Genomic DNA, 15,715 nt, shown 5'->3' on the forward strand with positions numbered 1-15,715 from the left:
AGGGTTGTTGAAGGCAGATACAGAGGATCTAAATGATAGCCCCACACATCTGTTCCTTTCATCCCTGTGGGATCCCGATGCTCCCACTCTGGCCAAGATGTCTTGCTTCTCTGCCTCCCTGCTTCAGGAGAAGGAAAGGACGAGTTGATAAGGGCTACAGTTCCATCCAGTCACTGTTCGCCAGCCCCCAACTTTGCTGTCTGTGTTTGGGTAAATCATGGGTCAAAGGTGAGTCTATGTCACCACTGCCCCAGTCTGATGGTCACCTCATCCTCTCAGTTGAGACATGTGTTGTGGGAGTGCTCGGGAAAGCCAGCCACCTCTTCCTACCGGATGCTGGAGCATCTCGGACAAGTATCCACAGAGAACAGCAGAAGTCGGTAGACGACTCGGGTGGAACACGTCCTGACCTTGCAAAGCAAGCTGTGGCATGGGCAGTCTTACCACCGGGTTTTGGAAATACTGAGGAATGTTGAAACAAAACACAAGGGATGCAAAATGGCACCTCCCAGACCTGCCTGTGGAGAGGACTTACACAGGAGACACCTTTGTTCTCTTTGCAAATGAAAGAAAAACCATCTTTCCCCCAGCCACATATAGAAAAAGCACTTAAGAGCTCAAAGGTAAAGCTTGTCACACTCCAAATACAAAATGATTTACTTTACATGCAGCAAAATATACAAGAAGTGAATTTTAAAACAAACTTAAGTCATTATATCTGCTTGGCACAATTGCAATTCGGTTTTAAAAAAATATTTGAAAAATACTGAAACTGACCTGAATTCAAGTATAACAGTTTCTTCAACAGAAACATTATCAATGCAATAAAACATTACACAGAATATATCGAAGCAAAATGTCTTCTTGAGTTTTTCCCTTAAATTTCGTGTTTTTTAAAATAGAATTTTAATGCTGACACAACTCAACAATCGTATTTTAAAATGGATATTATTGCATTGCTTTTGCATATCTCGTGGGACAGAAAAAATGCAGTTACCGATTCTTGTTTCAGAAGCAGAAGCAGAGACAGTGATTTGTTCTTGCTTTTGAATAGCCCCAGATTTAGAACTCCCTGCAGTCAAACCTGAAAGGGGATCTACAGACTTTTGTGCGGAGGTGGGGTGGGGTGTGCACATACTGTGTGGGTGCACATAAACACAGACGACCCACTATGGACACACGTGTGACACAAAGATGCCCATATTTCTTCTCTCCTGAACCAATCCATATGCCTAGCATAGAAAGGAGCCCTTCTCAACTGCCCAGGTGCACACCACCCTATCTAACTGCCTGTTAACCGGCAGACTGTGACGCTCAACCAAACCCGAAAGGAAAAAAAAAGTTGCTTTTACTTAAGGAAATTGTAACAAGTTACTGGGCATACACAGAGCAGGTAAAACCTCCCTGTGGTGGTACTGAACCCTTGCTCCAATGCGGGGTGAGGGTGGGGTGGACCGCACCATTTAAAGAATACAATTAAAGCCAAATCCGACTTAAATACACAAATGTGGAAACAGTGAAGTGAGGCCGCGCCGTTGTAAACGCTCTTCTTCCTCCCCTCCCCATGAGAAAACACAACAAATAGTAATAAAGAAATCAAAACCCAGAAAACCGCAACATGCTGACAAGAACCATCAAACCATGAAACCCAGAGCACCAGGCAGCAGCCTGCGCCCCCTGGCCTGGCTAGCTGAGGGCGGGCGGGTGTGGTCTGCACTGGCTCCTGCCACCTGCATCTCAGCTCCTGCAGGGGAAGGATCCCTGAAGGGACCATAGGGACCAGACCTGCACTGCTGGGAACCTTGCAGCCACCTCCCGGCTCCTACTGGGGGCGCTGGCCCATTCCTGCCATAGATCCCCGGGGCCCTGCTCCATAGAGACGGCCAGGCTCAGACAGAACGTGTGCAAATGACTGTTTATACAAGCAAGGGGAAAACACCCTTTTGCTTAGGAGGGGTGGGGTCCTTTGGGCGGTGCTGCCGCGGGAGGTGCTGGAGCCCCGCACCACGGCCTTGGCCTTCTCCCCTGAAAAGCCGACTCCGTACACCGCCCAGCTCTGAGGCTTATCCCGACAGCAGTGAATGAAGACGCTGTTCCGGTTACCTCCAGGTCACGAGAACAGTGAGGCACTTCTGAAACGAACCCATTAGGAACATTGAAACGAATAAAAAACACCCGCGTCTCGCCAGCCCTGCTGACTACAGGTTGCTGACGTAGGACCTGCTGTCCGGGAGCGCCTCCTCGCTCCGGCCTCGCCCCAGGGCATAAGCACAGCTCTCGTCCTCTGGGACCACAGCCCTGTCCTGCCCCGGGTCCCTGCAGTTCACAAAAGGTAAGAGGGTGCCGTTGGGGCTCTGCTGGGCGCCCCCACTGAGGATGTTGTCTGCAGCGTTCTCCATCTCCTCTATTGTCATGTCGCAGGCGTCGGCCAGCTCCTGGGTGGTAACCTCGATGAACTTGGGATCTTGAGCAAACTGTCCCAGTCCTTCTGAAATCAAGACCTGAACAGGAGGGGCAAGAAGACAGGAGAGGGGCGTGGTCACTGGCGTTCCAAGCTCCTTGGGGAGGAAGTTGCAGGCTAGTGTTCAGGCAGCACATCTGTGCATGTGCATGTGGTTATGTGTGCACGCTGTGTGTACGTGTGCATGCGTGCCGGGTGTGTGCATGCATATTTGTGTGTGTTTGTATGCTAAGAGAGACACTCACAGGAAAGTAGAGATGGAGTATGGGCGGAACTGAAGGAAGTGGAACATGCAAAGGTCAGAGGATTCAGCCACTATCACCAAATAAGGAGAAACGTGCAGAGGGGCTGTGGGCTCTGCTCTGCTCTTTCACAGGCAGATCTTAGCATGCCTCTTCTTTTCTTTCTCCTCTTTGCCCCAAGACATCTTTCATGTTGCCCCATCTGTCCAAGAAGCGTTCACTTCGGTTTCATGAGTGTTAAGCCCTGCCTCCCACAACTGGCCAGCTGTCTGCCTCAGGGTAAGATGCACTGTTTGCAGTGGTTTGGGAGGGCTGTAGATGTCCACCCTTCCTGCCAGCTGCGTTAGTGACTAGTTAGAGGGAAGATTATTAAGTCTCTGAGCCGAGGGCTTGAGAAACATGGCAGAGCCCCCCCTCCCTGCCTCCCCCCCCCCCCGCCCCCCAGGATTCTGTTCCTCCTCCTCTGCCTGCATCTCTTTCTCCTTACCTTGCTTGGTCATTCTACAGACACCCTGCCTGTTCTGGCCACACTGTGCTTACACAGTGGGCGATCATGAGAGTCGACACCCATTCCTCCACCTACAGCCTCTGCACCTTGAAAAAGTCTCAGATTTCTGATACCAATAAAAGACATCCAAGCTCAACTGAAGAATTGGGATTTCAGAGCTGGAAAGGAGCAGAGGTTACTCCAGTGAACTCCACTCTTAGGTCAGTTTGACCACAGGACAGATATGGCCTCTCTGCTTGACATGCCCAGTGGTGGAGACGGACTCTGTTACAGGCCCCGTACTGGGGAGAGCTCTGTTGCCCAAGTCTTCCCTCCTCCAGTTCTCCTAGGAGATGGTTTCTAAGGACTGTGCTCCTTAGGGTTTGTTATAGTTTGTCAATGGCTTCTAAAGTGTGGTGCTAGGGCAGAGGACTGTGGCACTAATATCTCTAAAGGAGGAACAGAAGCTCAGGAGGAATAAAAAAAAAAAGTGCCACCTTGAACATGGTCACTGGTGCATTAGAATCGCTGGAAGCCCTGAGAATGCCAGCTACCCTAGGCAAGCTTCCAAGACTCGGGTGTTCTCCTGAGCTGTCAGTGAGCGTGGCCTGGGAAGCAGTGGAGCTTTCTTAGGGTTCACCGGACAACCGCACACCCGCCCCCCCCCCCAGCTTTATCAAGGGCTTTTTCCCTCTGCATCACACCCAGTGCCCAGGGGCTTGTAGGTCATGGCGGTAATTGTCTGCGGGCCATGCCCTCCCTCAGAATTTCTCTAGTTTACACACTTGACACCCAATCTAGTTAGGAAGGAGCCAGGCTCTCTGCACCAAAGTGCTTTCTGGGTCCCCCTTTCCCCCCTTCATCCCTCCCCCCTTCCCCTGAAGAGCTTGAATTCACTTACCGCTTCCACCAGGCTGCTGGCACTGCCATGGAACTGTCTCCCCGGAGCTCCAGCCTGGCTGGGCACGGTGAGGGAGACGGGCCGAGCTCTCCGGGCCATGCTGCTGCCCCCACTACAGCCTGTAGTCTCCTCAGACCAGGAGCTGCAGTGGATGGACGGGAAGCTGCTGTTGAGTTTCTCGCTGGACTCCGCCCCCTCCAGCCGTAGGGTAGGGATGGGCTGTAGGGGCCTGCCGTGGAGGCTGCCTGGAGTGACAGGGGGCGTGGGGCACGGCCTGGGGAATGTGGTAGGAGAATGGCTTCTCTGCAGGAGGGGGCTCAAGCCTGCCACTGCCAACGCCTGTGGACACGAAAGACTGGAGTTACTAGGAGGCTTCGCCCCTCTGCCGGCAGAGTAACTTTGAAGCTATTATTTTTCCAGTGAGTTCTGCTTAGGATTCTAGAAGTCAAGATTCCGGACTACCTCACTGAGACCTGGTGTAATATTTAATAATATCCAGATATATTTTAATGAGGATTTCCTTCTGACATAATAGCAGTTCCCTTTAGCTTCAGGACTTTACAACTGAGTACAGCGTGGATCATGCCACTTTTAGACCATCTGTAGCATCTGAATTCCATCACTCTGGCGTTCCCACCAGAACAGAGAGGACGATGATGTGTGGGTCCACAGGGCCGCAATTTGCCAGCGCCCACTCTATGAACCTATATCCGTGTGATGTCAAGTGAAATAAGGCTTTTGAGAAATGGTGTCCATCATGGAGACCTAGGAATACTGGTAGTCATTATTTTAACTTTTATAGTGAGACAGACCTGTTGACAACACTCTGTCATTCTCAACAGAGTGTGTTTTGGACTCCTTTTATTCCTAATAGACTGCATCATGGTTAAAGGATTTCCACACCTGCCTTCTGTCCCTGAATGTTCCTGAGACTCCTGAGGGTAGGTCTGAATTCCCACCATTACTGTGACTCTTGGCACTGTCCACTGCTCAGATGTGATATGTTTGTTGTCATCCTATGGTGGAAATGCCCATCTCTGGGAGACAGAGAGGATGGGTTGAAGGTGGCATAACTAGTTTCTTTCCTATGGGCATGTGGACGGGTGAGCAAACCAACTTGGAGAAACCTTTCTAAATAGCACGCACGGTGTCCCTACAGCCTGCTTTTCTTCTTCCTTCTCAGCTCACGAGGGTCCCCAGCTTCTGGATACCCAGAAATCTACGGGAGGCATAATGCTATGTGCATTGTGATGGAAAGTTTATGACTATAAGCCCTATGTAGAGAATGCTTTGGCTTTGAGCTGAAGTGCTATCAGTTTAGAAAACACATATGTGTTTACATGTGCACACACATGTACACACACAAGGGTACACATACACACACACACACACACACACACACACACACACACACACACACAGACACCTTGAAAGCACAGGCCCCAAAGAGAGTTTGTAATTAAAAAGGTAACTTGGGGTGCTCAGGTGAGAGCCCATTTGCTACTGGTAATATACTGCCTGAAGTTCTTCCTCAGAGGAACTGTTCCTGTTCTCAGAGTGAGTATGATGTGTTTCCTCTCTGAGCTGTGCCATGACAGGATGGATTTTATACAATGAGTCTCCCTGGGTCTTTTCTCCTTGGAAACAATTCCTAATTTTTCTTCCTTCCTTCCTTCCTTCCTTCCTTCCTTCCTTCCTTCCTTCCTTCCTTCCTTCCTTCCTTCCTCCCTCCCTTCCTTCCCTCCCTTCCTTCCTTCTCTCCCTCCTTTCCTCCCTCCCTTCCTCCACCTCCTCCTCTTCTCTCAGTCTCTGTCTCAGTCTCTCTCAGTCTAGCCTAGTCTAGAACTCTCTTATCCTCTTGTCTTAGTCTTAGAATGCTCTGATTGTAAGCACAACAGCATGCCTAACATTTCCTACTCTCAGCTACGCTGCTGACAGGTGCTGCCATCACTTCTGCATTGCAGTGGACAGACAGAGTGCTCTGAAGTTCAAGTTCCATAACCCCCTAGGTATACTGTATCCATTTTGATGCACACAGTATAAGGCAGCGTGGGGGTTGGGGGAGAGGATATCTGTGCACTGTAAGGAGAAAGCTCACGAGCCCCAAAGCTTCTAGTTAGAAAAGGAATCCTCACTAGAGTTTCGCAGGGACCTGTCTACATGCAGAGAAGCGGACAGCCCTACTCAGGGGCTGATGCACAGAGAAGGGAAGACAGAAAGGTATCTGGGGAGCTACTGACATCCTAGGGGGTGTGGCGGTGGCCTGTTCACAGATGTTAATACCTGATGATGAACCAGATGCAGGGGAAGGGCTGTCTTCTGAGAGATGTCTCCCCCTTGATCCTTTTGTCGCTTTAGACATTCCAGATGGAAGGAGGCCCTTCGTCCTGCAAAAGTTGCCAGAGAACTGGAATCAGGACACCGGTGATGGCACCGCCCCAGGACAGCTCGGCTACAGTCTGCATCACAGTGTCTGCCAGGGACCATGCACTAAAGGCTCAGTGCCCAGTTTGGTATAGTTGAAAGGCTGGTTGACTATTTAAAAGACGGAGCCTCATGGGAGGCTTTCTACCAGGGGGATGTTGTCTTTGAAAGTGACCGTGGGGGCACTGGTCTCTTTCCCTCCTTTATTTATGTTCCAGGCCAGGAGGCAAAGGACACATGTCCTGTCATGAAGGGCCTCCATGCCATACGCCCCAACGTAAGGAGACAAGCTTCCAAATCTGAGCTCAAATCAGTCTTTCTCAACTTTAAGCTGACCATCTCAAGTGTTTTATGACAGTGGCAGCTGACCCAGGCTCACTCTCTGCTGAGGTACCAGGGTCAGTGATATCAGCCCCAAGCTCTGTTATACGCCTGAGGCATCTGAGTAGCCGATGTCCTATCCCAACAGACTCTGTCTTTGGAGAGCTATCTTGTCACTTTGCATGTCTACCAGGCCATCTCTAGAGGTTGTCTAAGTCAGGCCCAAATAGTTTCTCGGTTGTCACTTGCTGTCTGGATATTGCCACTTTGGGGGTGACTCTGGTCCACATCTGCAGAGCAAGGTGTGAGCTTACCTAGAGAGGCAGAGCGAAGGAAACTCCTCTTTGGAGATGGCTGGATCTCTCTCTTGTCCTCCTCTGGACAGGTCAGTTGTCGGTTTTCATCGTCCTGGTAGGAGAGTCTGGAACGGAGATGCATTAATGTTTGTTCCTGAAGGCCGGCCCAGAGGTGCCACCTGTCAGGACAGCTGCTATCCCCAGAAAGCAGTTTCTACTTTCCTTAGTGAAGGTATTGCCCATTAGCGTGCCTGCATTATGGTGTGGGGAGCAGGTATCAGGATACTCTAAGGAATCTGTATCTGCTCTCAGGCATCGTAGTTGTTTCCTAGACCTGCTTGTTGGGGTCCTGGCTCTTGGTATATATCCAGTGCAGGAGCCTTGTAGTTGATTTTTTGTTTGTTTTCCCCTGCTAGGCTGAGGATTGGAATTTAAAGCCTCATGCATGGTCCATAAGCACCTACCACTGAGCTCCTATCCTTCCTTGTGTTTCTGATTTCAGCCAGTGGAGGCTTTCTTGGGTGTGTTGGAGAAAGTTGGAGAAAGAATTCTAGGCCCATAGAACATTCTCTTAGGAGGACCTTACATGCCTGACTTTACATAGGTCTATACTGTTCACTATGACCATTCTCAATGTTACCACAATATCCCTTACCCCTCCAACTCTCCCCTGCCTGGCTATCCCTTCACTATCAAAAGCCCACTGCCTGAAGTGGTCATATAGACAGCAGAACAGTGGCAGGCTTTATGATGCCAAGTTGGTGACTTCCAAACTTTTAGATGCTGAATCACAATGAGAAATATAGTATACATATCCCTACTACCATAGACATCCCCAGCCATAGGAGACACTCCCCTAGTTGCATGCACCCCATTCTCTGTTTCTAGACTACTTTAGTTGATTTTTTTTTTCAAAGACTGTTGGCTATCACCCACTGAAGTTCCTGCATGACCCTCCACTGACCAGTCTTCAGTTTGAGGAGCCCAGACGTATCCCAGTCCTTGGTGTAGATTAGGTCATAGATGGCGCTATCACTAACAAGCTTTTGTTGATTCTTTTTCTGCAGTACTGATGATGGAACGCAGGACCACAAGCATGCCAAGCAAACACTACCACTGAGCTATGCTCGCAGAACTCTCTGCATCTTGAAGGCTGACACTGTACAGCCTGTTTGCTTTGAACCCAGCCCTGCAATCAAGCACACTGATTCAGAGAATGTATATATCTGCAGGAGGTGGGCTAGGGGGGAGGGGGCGGAGTTTGGGCCACGAGGATCTCATATTTAGATGCTGCCCCGGCCTTGCTTCCAAGTCCTCTCCAGTACATTTTCTTCTTCCTCAGTTGTGCCCTCTCTCACAGACCTGACTGCTGCTTGGCTCTGGTACACAACTCCAGCGACCCCGCTGATGGACTTGTTTTGCATGTCTGTGCTCCTCATTTCCCCCTCTTCTGTGATCTCTTAGCTCCCTAACTGGTTAGTAAAAATTTCCTGGATTCAAAGATGGCTTATTTGGAGTCAGGCAAGTATTTAATAAGAATAAGAATCTCTTCATTGTGGCTTTTTTTTTTTTTAAAAAACAACTTCAAGGGTCTCAAAAGCTGGTGCATACTAAAGCTCTTTCAGGAAGTGAAGGGTATCTGCAGAGGTCATAAATGTTTTATAGGGAGCCTAGAGAGGCATGTATTTAAATACATACTTCTTAAACAATATTCATTTTTATAGGATCTGATCCAGCACCTTCTGTTGTCATTCCGTTTTATTTATTTGTATCAATCACTATTAATTTAACCACATACTTATGAGGCTTGGTGTGACCATTTGGTATATGTAGATAATGTGTAATGACTAAGTCTAGTTAGTTACACACATTTCCTTAAATAGTAAAGTTCACTGACAGTTTAGCACTGTGTAATAGCACCGTGTTTATCTGGTGCACTGAGATAGTTAAACAGTCATGCATTATATGTAATAAACGTCTCCTTTTATTTTAACTTTACTTTACTCCTTTTTTTTTTTTAACTTTACTGTGTTTGACACTTTTGAGGTCCTCTTGGTTAGTTATTTATAAACTCTATGCTGGTCCTTCTCTTCAGAACATCACTTCTTACCAGATGGGCATTACAACCACTCAGTGGATCTAGACAGAAGCCAAATATTCCCAAGAGGACTGAACTAGCATCCCTAAGTGTGTCAACTGTGCTCCTTCAGGGCAGCCTTAAAAGAACCTGTTCCATAACAAGTTTATTTAAGCATCAGTATATTTGTATACTGACTTGCACTAGGAAATACACCTTGACCACAGTCCCTCCCACCCCAAAAATAAAAGCGCTGTTTAGAAGATTTCCTGGAAGTGTTCTGCAGTGAGGCACTCCAAACTGGAGAGGGAATCCTGGGTAGGTGTTACACACATGCCATGGTCTGGCCTAGAGGAGGGTCTCGGCACTGCTCAGTCCCCTCCCTGTTCTACACTTAGGATCACCGGGGCAGGAGGCTTACATATCTGTGGAGAGCAGGCTGGGCTCACTGCAGTACTCGGCCTCTTCACCCATCCTCATGCTGCGGGTCTCATCTGGAAACATCTCCTGACTCGCTGTGGCCCCCTGGCTCTCTCGGGAGTGGCACCTGCAGCATCCGAGGGTGGGGAGAGTATCAGAATCCATCAGGCCATCGGCCTCCTCTCCAGCAAGGAAGACAACACTGGGTATGCACAGAGACCCAGTCCACAGCTTCGGATGAAGCCACAGAGCCATAGATGCCACACGCTGTGTCAAGGCTGTGTGTGGGAGACTCAAAGAGGTCTGAATTCTGTTCCTAACTCTTACCCTTTGGCCCAAGTCCTTTAGCTCAGCCCATGCCTCAATTTTCTCCTCTATAATACTAGACAGAGTAACATGCCTGACTCGGGGTTTAGTTGTAACGCAACTGTCATATAAGCATGAGGACCCAAACTTAATCCTTAGTATCCATGAGGAGAAGCTGGGAACTAGCTGAATTGGTGAGCCCCAGGTTCAGTGAGTGATCCCAGCTCAAAGGAAAGTAATCAAGGAAGACACTGGATGTCAATCCCTGGCCTCTGCACACATGCACATACAAGCACATGAACCCCTACACAAACTTGAACATATAAAGACAGAAGTGGAGACTTGGTTTTGAAGCAGCATCCTGGTCTGGGCAGTCCATACAAAAAATTGCAGGCTAACCCAGATGCTCAGGACTCCCAGGGACTAAACCATCAACCAACGGGTACACATGGTTCCAGCCAAAAATGTGGCAGAGGAATGCGTTGTTGGGCATCAATGGGAGGAGTGGTCCCTGGTCAGGTGAAGGCTCAAAGAAGCCCCAACAAAGGGAAATCGAGGGGAAGGAGGTGGGAGTGGGTCTGGTGGAGGGGCACATACATGGAGGCAGGGGTGGGGTGGGAGGAGGGGTTGGGGGTCTTTGGGGAGAGGGGAAATCGGGAAAGGATTTACCATTGGCAATGTAAATGAAGATGATATTCAATAAATAAAACAAGCACAAAGAAAGAAGGAAAGAAAGAAAGAAAGAAAGAAAGAAAGAAAGAAAGAAAGAAAGAAAGAAAGAAAGAAACCGCAGACTAGCTGTGAGCAGCGTAGCCTTTAGGAGGCGGCTCGACTGAAATGGCAAGTCCGTGGAATCCTATTCAATACCTCTCTGTTCTGACCCTGAAGGGATGGCACAGAGCAGGGACTCCACACAGAAGGTGTGTGTGGGCAGATAGAATAAGCCCGCATGTGTGTATGTGTGTGTGTGTGTGTATGAAACTTTTGAGGAAAAAATTAGAGTTTAAAAAAGAAAGGGAGAGGTTTTCATAAGGCATAGAGGGAATGATAGCTAGCACTAGGACTGAGTCCTCAAAGGTGGTGGGGCAGGTGTAGTGTTTGCAGAAAAAGGCAGGGTCACCAGAATAGGCATGGTATAACTGCTTCATCTTAATAATCTCCCAAGGAGCGAGCTGTCAGAGCAGCGCACAGTCTGGTGCCCTGTGTGTGCAGTCCTGGGGACAAAGGCACAGCTAGTACTGCTGAGCGGTGAAGCAGCTGGTGTCCTCGAGTGACTAGTTGGTCGGATGGATGCCATAGCAACATTCTGGACTCAGCCATCCAAAGGCATGGGTGTGGAGACTTGCTTGCAGTCCTTTGGAAGTGGGATCGTGTGAAAACCAGTGAGCAAGAATGTTGCTCCTGGAAGAGCAGACCAGGCCACCTGGGATTCAGACACACGCCTGAGATTCTTGATTGTATTCTGGGCCAGAGGGCAAGGAAAAGGGCAGTCTCATCAAGACCCATGGGCTGAGGATCTGTGCGGGCTGCTGGCTGCAAGCGCAGCTAGTAAAGGGTGGAGTAATAAGACTTAGAGGGTGTCCTTCGCCACCCTGGCTCAGGAAGTCTACATTTGATAAGGCAGATAAAGAGGGGACCTGCCTAGGCCCGGACCATCTTCCTTAAGGCCTAGAGCAATTACAGAGCCCACCACACCTGAATCTCCTAGTGTTGTGTCCCACAGCACAGGGCAATGGGGACAAAGGGTGGGCCCGGAGGTAGGAGACATGGAAGGTCCCTGGAACCACAGTGCACTACTGCTATAGAAATGAATGCACTGCCCAACCTCAACTGCATGAATGGCTAAATAACTTAGGGATTTGGGAAAGGACAGAGGTTTTGTTATATAAGCCCAAGTCACACATCTTGGAGGGTCACAGGTCAACCTGCTGAGGAGGGATGAGAGGAGGGAGGACCGTCAGAGGTGTGGTATCTTAGAAGACACCCGGGAAACAGAACAGTGCTGCCTTTACTGTGATCAGCCATGTGTGAGCAGGGGCAGCTCTGGGCAGCAAGCTGGCTTCAAATTCTACCCTAGAGCCGTGGTTTCTCTAGGCTCAAAGGCTGAGCAGAAGGCTGAAGGACTAAGTCCGTCTTTCCTGGTGTCATCTGGGTAAGGATGTGAGCCCCCCCATCCCTAGGCCTACCCGCCTGCGTACCTCTTAGAGCTGAGCTTCCAAGCTGCCTCCTGTACCCGGACAGCAGGGGACAAGGGAGGCCCGTGGCCCTCAACAGTGCTGACCGTGCTGGAGTAGCCAGCGGGATGGGGGAAGCGGCCCAGGGCAGTGTTGTTGGCATTGTTGATGTTGGCATTGGAGCCTGTGGATGAGTAGCTGCTGGGGGTGAAAGTGGAGTCCACCAGCTTCTCATGGGACGGTGACTCGGTGTCAGCTTGGTTGTTCCCCGTCTTGTTGATGTGCAGAGGGCGCTGGGTGGCGAACGTCTGAGGAAAGTTGCCCCTGCTGTCACTCTGATAGTAGCTGACGTGGTTGCCGAACAGGCCTCCAGCCCGCTGTAGACAAGACAGAGGTGTAGGTGGAGAGGCTGCTCCACCATCTCTCTCTCCTCTCCCACCATCCTGCCTCCCCTATCATCTCTCTCCTCTCCCACTCACCCTGCCTCCCCGGGATGGCAGTGGTTGAGAGGCACAGGCCACGGGGAGCAAGCTTGACCTCTACCATACTCTGGACACAAGGTGAAGGGAGGGACTCAGATGCTCAAGGTCCCACAGTCCCCCCCACAGCACCAGGACAGGAATTCCTCATGGACCTGGACAGGCAGGAGGCTGCTGGTCTAGAGGCCTCCTGGAAGTTTGTTCCCAAAAGAGCAATGGTGACGGAGGTTGGGTTTCAAGGACAAGTCTGAGATGGCATCCTCCACAGAAGCCAGCTGCTCAGCTTTGGGGAGCTTCCTGGGAGTGCCAGGGGATGGGGAGATGGAATGGAAGGTGTGAACCAGATTGTTTTAGTGGAAATAAAACTGGTCCGTGGAGCTAGATGCTGCACTGGGCAGATTGAAGCTAAGAGCGAAGAGTCTACAGTATCCATTATATCACGGCTCCCTTTCCTGTAGGGGCTCCTCTAAGATTTGAAGTCAGGGATAAATGATTTCCTCCAATATTCCTACTTTGTCCCAGAGCAAGGGGTGGGGGAAGTGATGGTTTGCAAGGCTTGTCTAATCCTTGATATCTGAAGACCCTTGGGTTCTGGTGACACGTCTTGATGTCTAGGGTCTTATGAGAGTGGTGTTCTGTATCTCTGAGGCCATTCATTGATGGACAGCTCAATGATGCCGGTAAGGATGCAAGGCTGGCCACAGCAGGGTGGGTTGGGCTTGGTTCCTTATGTGCTTATAGTCTGGGAAACGGACTGGGATTGGCAGAAAGAACAAGGGTGGGAGACTGTCGTCATCTGGCACAGCAGTGTGTGGTCTTTCTGCATTAATACTACTCCAGAAGAAGAGGAGACCTGAAGGCACCACTGTGACCCCGGCATCACGGGCTCCATCCTAACAGGGCAGCTGCTGTTTGTCTATCTGCCACATGAGAGCCCACACCTACTTATGACCACTTATCCTCCAAGAAAAGCCAGAAGTTTATATTTTTACTTAGATATGCCAGATATTCAAATATTGGTGAATAAAACAGGTTTTCAGATTAGATGTGGCTCAGGAGTTCCTATTCCAAACCTTCTGATGAGAAACTTCTCCAGGAAAATTTCTTTCTAGAAACAAGTTCCTCCTGTATTCTGAGAGCTGGCTGTATTTTGAGCTTCTGTGTCCTAGGAGGATGGCATGGCATGGAGTGGGCTTGGGAAGGAGGCAGGGGATCAGGAGAGTTAGCTGATCAGGGAGAGTGGACAGTCCTCAGAGAGATCAGGTAAAACACTGACACAGTGCACTGTTGCCCCAGATCGAACTTCACGAAGGACCCCAGCTATGGCACTTACCCTGAAGATGTCATCTTCGGAGGCAGCAGATACCGCCTCCTTCATAGCCTTGTCCAACTCCTCCTCAGCAGTCAGATCCCCAGAGATGGCCCGCCGGATCTCAGGTCCAATGTCATGCAAGGTGCGTAAGCCAGCCTGGAATCCAGAAGGACATGTGAAGACCCAGGTCCTTTCTACTGATATTTAGGTGGCCAGGACCTTGTTGTTCCTCCCCAAGTCCCCGCCTCTCTGCTCTGCCAGGCATCCAGGACTCCACAGCAGGGAGCTTCCCTGGACACTCCTGTCCCCACCATCCTAGAGCAGAAGAATCTATCCATCTATCTAGGAGGAATGAAGGTATATTAGAGGATCAGTAAGAACGAGGGGCTGGGAAAGCCAGCAGGACTGCTGAGGGAAGCGTGTGGGCCAGAACGCAAGGGGGAGGGGGAAGAAGAGCACCCCGCCTCCCCGTAGCCGCCTTCGGGAAGGTCACGGTGCTCACAAGTGCTCTTGGGATGGGACATTGCCTCTAGGTAGCTAGCGGGACCCTCACTAGGGTCAGGAGGTGACCTTTGGGTGTGGCGCCCCCTCACCCCTCACCTGGAGGGACAGGGCGTTCCTCTGGGAGGGCTTCCCCAGCAGCCCCTGCTCTTTTCGCTTCTTGAATTTCCTGAAATACTCTTGGATCAGGAAGGTGGCATAGAACTTGCCCACTGTGACTTCGTCATCTAAGGCACACGGAGAGGAGAAAAAGATGAGTGATTCCACCAGATCACCTTGATTTTGTTTTCAGCATCTAAAACTATTTTTTTTTATAAAACATATTAGCTTTAGTTTAAGTCCTGAGGAAAGCATGCACAAAGGCACACAATGAGAAGTCACCACATTGCCGTCTGGTTGCTCACTGCCTCTTGGCTGCTCGTCACATTAGTTCCTTGAGTACCTTTCCAGAAACAAGCAACTTGTTCTCCTTCTTTTTCATTGAGACAAGGTCTCCCTATCTTGTCCAGGTGGTCTCCAAGTCCTGGGATCAAGGAGCCCATTCCCTTCTGAGTGGCTGAAACCAGAAGTCTATGTTTCTGTCTGCACATGTTTTTTTTTTTCTTCATTTTACAGAAAAGGTAGGATATTGTCAAGGTTACTTCCCATCTTATTTTTTCACCCTTCCTAAATGGACATAACTAAGTCTTGTTTGATTCCACTTACGATGAAATGTCGAGTCTCCTAACTGCCAACACAAGGTTGGTGATGTCCCTGCGAGCCAGGCAGACTGGCTTGACACGTGTCCTTGTGAGGCAGGGTGCACCAGACCACACATGACAATAGTCCAGATCTTAGGAGTGAGCTAAATGGTAAGGAAGCTGTAAGCTCCAAGGACAATGTCTCATGCCAAGCAAGTGGTCCCTTCATCTTGTCTCCTGCCGAGTGTGAGTGAGAGAGACAGATGGTTGGGCCGAGCCTCAGAACTTGTGATGGCTTTCCTGATCTGCACTGTTCTTTGAGAGTAGCCAACTCAAGTAGCTAACTCTACAGAAGTTCTGGGCTTGCCATGGGGCAGGGACTCATTTCTACATGGAAGAGAAAACCCTAGAGATCCTGGATGAGGGAAACTGGGAATGGACTTGGAGTCATAGGTTCCTTCAGGCCTGAGCTGGACGCCAAGGACTACAATGAATTCTCTGGAAAACCCGCATAGCTTCTACGAACACCAGTGCCTGGCGTGAACCTCACAAAGATGCTTCAGGCAGCAAAGAGAACGATGCAGGAGACCGTGAGGTGACACACGGTGACTCCCAGCCTACCCTGCTTTCCCTC

At 49.9% G+C, this 15,715-nt stretch overlaps 1 protein-coding gene and 1 long non-coding RNA gene across 5 annotated transcripts in view; one reads left to right on the forward strand and one right to left on the reverse strand.

Annotated features, from left to right (window-relative positions):
• Nucleotides 1-624: 624 nt before the first annotated feature.
• The window catches only part of Cacna1c (calcium voltage-gated channel subunit alpha1 C), a 545,178-nt gene continuing 530,087 nt past the window's right edge, over nucleotides 625-15,715 (reverse strand). For all 3 annotated transcript variants that reach the window (XM_052174696.1, XM_052174695.1, XM_052174697.1), the window contains 8 exons: nucleotides 14,501-14,628; nucleotides 13,922-14,056; nucleotides 12,134-12,486; nucleotides 9,631-9,756; nucleotides 7,151-7,257; nucleotides 6,375-6,478; nucleotides 4,092-4,430; nucleotides 625-2,501 (listed from right to left, as the gene is read on the reverse strand). In XM_052174696.1, coding sequence (XP_052030656.1) covers nucleotides 2,199-2,501; nucleotides 4,092-4,430; nucleotides 6,375-6,478; nucleotides 7,151-7,257; nucleotides 9,631-9,756; nucleotides 12,134-12,486; nucleotides 13,922-14,056; nucleotides 14,501-14,628 — 1,595 coding nt within the window. In that variant the 3' untranslated portion in view covers nucleotides 625-2,198. The remainder of the gene's footprint in view (nucleotides 2,502-4,091; nucleotides 4,431-6,374; nucleotides 6,479-7,150; nucleotides 7,258-9,630; nucleotides 9,757-12,133; nucleotides 12,487-13,921; nucleotides 14,057-14,500; nucleotides 14,629-15,715) is intronic.
• On the forward strand, nucleotides 2,261-9,125 carry LOC127679110 (uncharacterized). Of its 2 annotated transcripts, XR_007976681.1 has the most exons (5): nucleotides 2,261-2,332; nucleotides 2,885-2,982; nucleotides 4,966-5,032; nucleotides 6,450-7,364; nucleotides 8,200-9,125. It is a non-coding gene; the product is annotated as an uncharacterized LOC127679110 (long non-coding RNA). The 2 variants fall into 2 exon arrangements; XR_007976680.1 differs by lacking the exon at nucleotides 2,261-2,332 and having other exon boundaries at nucleotides 2,656-2,982.

Source organism: Apodemus sylvaticus, chromosome 2 (genome assembly GCF_947179515.1).
Source record: "Apodemus sylvaticus chromosome 2, mApoSyl1.1, whole genome shotgun sequence".
Lineage (NCBI taxonomy): Eukaryota > Metazoa > Chordata > Mammalia > Rodentia > Muridae > Apodemus > Apodemus sylvaticus.